The sequence below is a fragment of the Silene latifolia genome, chromosome X (genome assembly GCF_048544455.1).
Source record: "Silene latifolia isolate original U9 population chromosome X, ASM4854445v1, whole genome shotgun sequence".
Lineage (NCBI taxonomy): Eukaryota > Viridiplantae > Streptophyta > Magnoliopsida > Caryophyllales > Caryophyllaceae > Silene > Silene latifolia.
Window position 1 is genome coordinate 313,496,793 of NC_133537.1, and position 7,153 is coordinate 313,503,945.

Sequence of the window (7,153 nt, forward strand, 5' to 3'; positions counted from 1 at the left end):
GACAGGAAACAAAAAGTGAGGCAGAAGACAGCACACACAACCTTAATAAAGACAAATCTGACAACTCAAGAGCTCAATCTTACACTTAGACCATTTAACTCTAATGAACAAATCCTTTGTTTCACTTGACATTAACAGCTTTGTATCACCTAACATGCTTCCTCTACAAGTTAATTTACAGCTTGGCAAATCAACATAAACATACAAATTGGATTATTCAACTGTGTAACAGAAAAATCATAAAATTAAAAAAAAAAAAAAAAAAAGGAGCAGTACTTTTTGTCATTTACTACCAAAAATTTGCTTACACAAGAATGAAGAAATCAAGGGATGTACACTGATATGCAGATTTTCGCGGTTTCATGCAAGAATGCAAATTTAAGAAAAATGATGAATAATGAACAACTATACTTGAGCTTATTTTGAAAGAATCTATCCTATTGATGCTTGTGATCAACAGACTTTTTCCCTCGCCGTCAGGCAGGGAGCATAGGTCCACCGGTATGATGCTATAGAGATGTGGACAATCCATTAGGTGTTGAGATAGAGGTCAATGATGAAGTGTCAAGCTCCGGGCATGGCTCGGGGAAGACACTCTTTGAAGACCCGATGACATTGGAACAAGACCATGTAGTAGTCGAGATTGAATTGAGAGATAAGGTGATATCTGAGAGTGAGAACTGGAAAGGGGATTCCTTGATGCCAGAGAAGCTACCGGCAACTGTTATGTTGACCCCGACCACATGTTTTAATGTGATTTTATCCAAAACTGGGAGGGCACTTTTGTCATAGTCTTCATCGGGATGACTGGCCCATTGACCACTAGCGTTGAAGGCGGTGTGGGTATTTTCCATCACTATGTGAGAAACGTTTATGTTCTTGATGTAGCCACCTCGCCCTACGGCAGTTCTAAAGTCAACGCCTGATAATGAGTTGATTATATGAAGATGCTCGCCTAGAACATGAGAAATGCCGCCAGACATTTGGCTGCCGAAGGCTATCGCTGAACCTGTAGATGCTTGAAGTTGGACTTGTTTAATGTGTACATAAGTAGTAGGCCTACCATAGGCAATGCCATGTTCATCCCACCCGCTTTTTAGGGATATGGCATCGTAACCAGTGCTTATGTTGCTGTTCTCTATGCAAATGTGATCTGAAGAGTCTGGATTCACAGTTTGGCATCACATCAGAAAACAAAGACGTCAAAAACGGCAATGACCTAAAAGAAAATATGATTAACATGAAGAGAAGAAGTTGATGAAGAGGTTAAAATGTACTTCGTATGTATTTAAAATATAAGACAAATTCATTCGTTCAATATGTTCTTTTGGTGTAAACAATCTCATTTAGTCTGGATTTGAGATGGGAGGGAGCGGAATATGATTTTAAAACGCCTGCATTCCTAGACTCTCAAAGCCTTCATGATGATGTATAGGCTTAAAGCAACAAAGCCAATAATTTATCACTAGGACCAATTAGACTTGCAAATGTTCAGAATTCAAACCAATTTCTAACCAACTCCTGAAGTCCTGAGTCCCAAACTCGCTGAAACTTTATACACAGTTACACACTATCAGTAGCTTGTTATGATGTAACCAGTGGACAAACAATCACGGACTCTCTACTGACTACAGATTACTTTCTACGAGTCTACGACATAACCAGTGGAAAAAGCAGCTAATTCGCAAAGGATTGCATTAGATGATCTTAATGTCAAAAACTAACAGTTGAGAAGTACAAGAAGGTAGAGAAATTGACGCCGAAGAACTTCGGAGATTTAGATAGGAACCCACAAAAGAAAAAGCAATTATTTTTGTCTATGCACTTTATTGTATTTCACTATTTCCAAGTGTACGAATCAGAATAGCAAGGTTCATGGATTATAACAAAAGATCACAGAATTACAAGGGTCAAAAGTCAGAAGCTAACCTGGGACTATGCCGACTGTGTGAGGAGATGATGCTGGAGCAAGAGCTGAAATGTTTTGTACTAGTATATGACTGCATTAGATTGAGGTACAGAGTATTTAAATACGAGGTCATAAATAAGTACTCTGTAATTAAGAAAAAAATTGTTGGTTTTAGACCAAACGTACCTGGAATAGACAGGATGTATATTATATGCAGGTGCATTCAAAAATGTCAAGTTTGAGACGACGACTCCAACAGAATCCACAATCTCTACAAGATGCGGACGACTGTGGTTTAATGTATGTGAGAGATAGGCATCCCACCAAATTGATCCTTGGCCATCAATAGTTCCGTTGTTGCCTAGACACAAAAATTATAGTCAGAAATGATTCCAGAATAAGTAAATCACATAAATGAAAAACGTAGAATATGTGCATAAGCAATCACCTGTTATTACGACGTCATGCAAGCTATATGCATTTATCAAGCTCCGATATCGACTTCCTGGAACCTCAAATCCACGCCCATACGATGGCAAAGGATCGGCAACTCCCCAATGGGATGGATTCTGCACAGTTTACAGCTAATAATTATGACATGCTTGTAAAATATGAGCGTGTCAAATGGAATAACAATAGGCCTTCCTTTCGTAGATGGCTACAAAAGGAGTCAAGGGGGGTTGGACCATTAATTTTGTCTTCCATGTAGTTGATCATTATCTCCGATTTTATATAGAATCTCAGAATGAGATCCTATTTCGGAATCAAGCAAAATTGCTCACTGGGCTCTCTATGCTTCCTGCATTGTGAAGTACCAGGAGTGGCGATGCATTTTACGAAGCAATTTTCATAACGGGTCATGTGGAACACTGGGGTAAGGTTCCGTACAGGCATACATCTAACACTCTTATCCAATCACAAGCTCCCCCAATGAGCACTGGGGAATAATGTAGTTACAGTTATATATAGGCAAAGCTCAGAATGGCGGCGTCTCCAACCAGACAGCCAAATAGCTTCTAGTTGAACTAGTACACGCTGAAATTGAACTTCGAGCAAGTAAATGACTAATGTGGTCAATCCCCTCTCATGACAAGTCTAATTGAGAATGAGCATAGCAACTACTCAAAGCCATAGTACTGAGAAGAAAGACATCCAGCTGCATGATGTTAAATAAATAATGCAAGTTGAACCTGAGATCCGAGGATAACGGCATCCTTCTCCAAAAAAAGCGTGAGGTGGTTTGTAAGATTGAAACTCCCGGTAAGCCACTTCCCAGGCGGCACATACAGTTGGGCACCACCCTTGTCCGCAAATGAGTTGAGATAGAAAATGGCATTTTGAAAGGCGCCGGTATTCACAAATTTTCCATCACCAACGGCACCAAACTCCACAATTGATACACTGTGAGGTCTAGGGTCCAGTTTCGGCTTGTATGTGCATTGTTCCTCATTCTCTTCCCCAATAACTTCAACTGCATTGCCAAGGGCCAACAGCAAAAGCAATGCCACCTAGAACAGACAGGTAACATCAGTCAAATATACTAAAAAAGAAGCAATAAACAGCTATTTTAAATAGGGTGGCCATAACCTAACTCATAATATATAGTGCCACTCGTTTTATTTACGCTCCCACAAAACGAGTGGCACAAGCGTTCTAACCTTTGACGTTATCATTCCCCTAAGAAAACGGAAAAATATAAAATGAACAGGAAAATTCAACTATTCAAAGTTGCTTGATCAAAAAACTTGGATCTTTGAGCAAGAAATGGTCAGAAAACTAGAACTGGAAGAGAGACAGAAATTTGGTAAGCCTAGATGCCTAGGAAATTCGAAAAGACACTTCATTAAGTGTCTAATTTTAGGAATTCAATAAATTTAGTAGTTTGAATTTGAATACTATTTAAAGACAAGACCAACAGCAGACTGTGATCTATAAGTCATTTCATACTGCACATTTTCAGAAATTCAATTATGAAATATATAATTAGCAGAAAAACATGCAAATACAGGAAAAATAACAGCAGATTTCAATCAATAATATTTTACAGAAGAATTATGAAAGAATTGAGCAAAATTATGTATAAACAACAAGAATTGAATCAAATTAAATGCAATGATCTACTCAAAATTATCAAAATCAAGAAATCCCAGATCATGAAAACTACTGATCAACACTATAACACCAACAAATTGTAAATTCTACAAATTTGCAACATCTAAAAAAACAAAAACAAAAACAAAAACAAATACTTCACTTACTAGCATGATTATATGGAGTGTCACAAATTCTGCAAAAAATAAATGAATGTGCAGTGGAGAAGAGAGAGAAGGATAGAGAGATAAAGAGAGAGAGTGTGAAATAACCTCCCTAAAGCAGACAACTACAGACACACACCCTATGACCTAACAACACCAGCAATTTTATTTTATTTTATTTATTTATTTTGCAATTTAAATAAAATATTACTAAAAAATACAAAAACCCTTCAAAAAAATAAATTAAAAAATACCCGGATTATAATCCTAAAAACCCAGATCAAATCTTTTTTTAAAGAAATAGAATTGTCACTTTTTTTTAATTTTTAAATGTTTTTCTATGGTTTTTGGGATTTTAAGTAATAATGTTGATAAAAATAATAATGTAAAACGACAAAATAATAGATGGGGTAATCAAGTGTGACAGGTGAATTGAGAAGATGAAGGGAAAATGCCAGCTTTTTATTAGCATAAATAAATATGTTTTCTTGGTGAAAACATAAATAAATATGTTGAAATAAATAAAGAAATAATTAGAGTAAATAATAATAATAAAACCAAATTAATGTTAGTAGTAATTATTTTTTTTTTTTTTTTGGTGAAGATGTTAGTAGTAATTATATAGTTGTAAAAAAACGCTTGTAGCCGACAAAATTCAAAGTAACGGGCCTGAGTATTTGATGCAGAGTGAGTAGAGAGTGAAGAGTGAAAAGGAGGGAAGGGAGAAGAACAAAATGGAGTTAAGGTACAATTTAACTACAGTTATTTGTCTGTTAAAAATGTTATGAAATGAATATTAAAAGTGTGTTGATTAGCATAGGAAGGTGAAAGATCATGTGATGTGTGCCCATTTTTCAACTTTAATAATACTCCATGTAAGCTCAATTCTAACCACTCTATTCTTGACATGTGTAAATTCTAATAGTGATATGTTTTGAGGAAGGATAATGATAGGGCGTCACTTTGTGGCGTCAAAATTGGGTCCTCACTTATTATATGTGAGAGGTGGCGTCGAAATTGGGCGTCATTCGGTGGCGCCAACTCATTTTCCTTTGAAGAAAAACTAGTGTTGGGAAGATGGTTTCTCACTAGGTTATGAGTTATGACCCATGAGAGAGCATTTTTTCGGTATTTCTTGTATGTGTTTTTTATAGTAATGGTAACATATAAGAAGTTTCATTTCATGTAAGGAGTTTTTTAACTATTGAGCTATAAATTAAGGAGCTCCTTATATAAAATCGGTTTCTAAACCAAGAAACAAGTTTTATCTCATGAAAAGAGAAAAAAAGTGGACTCACAAATAAAGTATGAAACTTTTACAATTGAAGAGAAATAAAAAGTTTATTATGTGATTATGTGTCAATGGAAAAATGTTGTATGAAACTACATTCATTGTTATTGCCATGTTGTTATTGATTGTAATTCAAAGTGATTATTTTATTTCACTAGGGCCAGTTCTTTTGGGTTGAATAGAGTTGAGCTAAACTGAATTGAGTTGAAGTGAGTTAAATGAATCAAAACTAAACTGAAATTTGTTGAGATGAATAGAGCAGGACTTAGCCGAGTTGAATTGAGTTGAGCTGGACTAAAATGAGTTGGAGTAGGCTGAATGTCTAAATGAGAGTTGAATTTAAGTCGAAATGAAGAGGGTCTTACTCTGGGTATGTTTTCATAATGAGCGATTGAACATACTCCTTTTATGGTATTGCTGTAAGATAAATTATAAGGACCATTGTATAGGGTACATACCTTTAGCGGAAGCAACAATCAGACGTCTGGAGCGTATAATAATAATAAGTAATAAGATGATTAGTATACTAGGATCTTCTCCTCCCTCTTCTAGGTTTTCCTTATGTTGACAATCAATGGGGCATGTCAACCCAATAACCTATTTATATAGGTTAGAGGTATTCTAGACAGGAAGAGAGACCTAGCCATAATAGAACTGTATTTGGGCCCCCCCATCAGGCTGCCCACTGTATAATAAACAGGCCCTACACTTATCAGTACCATCACACTATGTACTTAATTGTACTGACTGAGACAGACCTAGGCCCAATGGATCATATAACTTTAGTGGGCTTTACCGGTCACATTCAACCCGTTTTCATAAATAAGAAAACCGACTAATGGAAGTCCAAATCCAACATTCTCCCACTTGGGCGACATTGTTGGTTTTATTAAAATATTTTGTTTCAAGAAAACATTTCGAAAAATTTTATTTTGTAAAACGACTCTTGGGTTGAACAACATGGCCATATAAACATCTCAGTTAACAGAACTCGGTCCAATAAGCAATTTAATGTGAATCATAGCGGACATAGTACAATTAAGTCATACAAGACCTTCCATTATCACAACACCAAAAGCTTACCGACATGAGTCCCAAGTGTGACAAAGTGTAGTGTGGTTTTAGCATAATAGATCCAAACTTTAAGATGAGCATGCTTAACCACATTCGGTCACAGTCTCAAACAAGACCCACTTCTGAAGAAGTATTCCCCTTATTTACCTCAAAAGGTAAATACCACTTAAGGTATATTAGATATTAAACCACCCAGTAAAGGGTAAATACACCAAAACAGGCAATGGCTAAACCGCCAACATCCATTAAAGGATAACTCCACCCACTATTGGGCAAATACACCACAACTGGCAATGGCTCAACAGCCAACATCTATTTCAGGATAAATCCACCCACTAAAGAGCAAAAGCTTTAATGCAGAACATCTCTTCACGAGACAAGAATTGAACCATAAAAATAATCATAGACGCATTAAGCTTATATTTAACATGCATACATTTAGTGAGAATTAAAACATCAACCTTATTACTGAAAACATATATACAGTACCTCAAGTACCAAAATATCTCAATTACAACTCCCACTAATTCAATGCATCATAAAAACTCATATCTTTAACATACTTTTCAAAACTCAATAACAATGAGTGCTTTAGTCAATGGGTCTGCAATCATCTCCTTAGTT

General features: G+C 36.0%; 1 protein-coding gene across 1 annotated transcript; it reads right to left on the reverse strand.

Annotated features, from left to right (window-relative positions):
- Nucleotides 1-256: 256 nt before the first annotated feature.
- Nucleotides 257-4,888, reverse strand: LOC141617577 (putative polygalacturonase). Its single transcript, XM_074434762.1, has 6 exons — nt 4,168-4,888; nt 3,100-3,417; nt 2,358-2,478; nt 2,096-2,270; nt 1,930-2,000; nt 257-1,162 (listed from the first exon to the last, which is right to left on the reverse strand). Exons 1-6 carry the CDS (start codon nt 4,171-4,173, stop codon nt 510-512), a joined length of 1,344 nt encoding a protein of 447 aa, XP_074290863.1. The 5' UTR covers nt 4,174-4,888; the 3' UTR covers nt 257-509.
- Nucleotides 4,889-7,153: the final 2,265 nt, after the last annotated feature.

Coding starts and splice junctions, on each gene's coding strand:
- LOC141617577 (XM_074434762.1), bottom strand. Junction 2,479..3,099: donor CCGTTATCCTCGGATCTCAG/GTTCAACTTGCA, acceptor TAAACTGTGCAG/AATCCATCCCATTGGGGAGT. Junction 2,001..2,095: donor ATACATCCTGTCTATTCCAG/GTACGTTTGGTC, acceptor AATCTAATGCAG/TCATATACTAGTACAAAACA.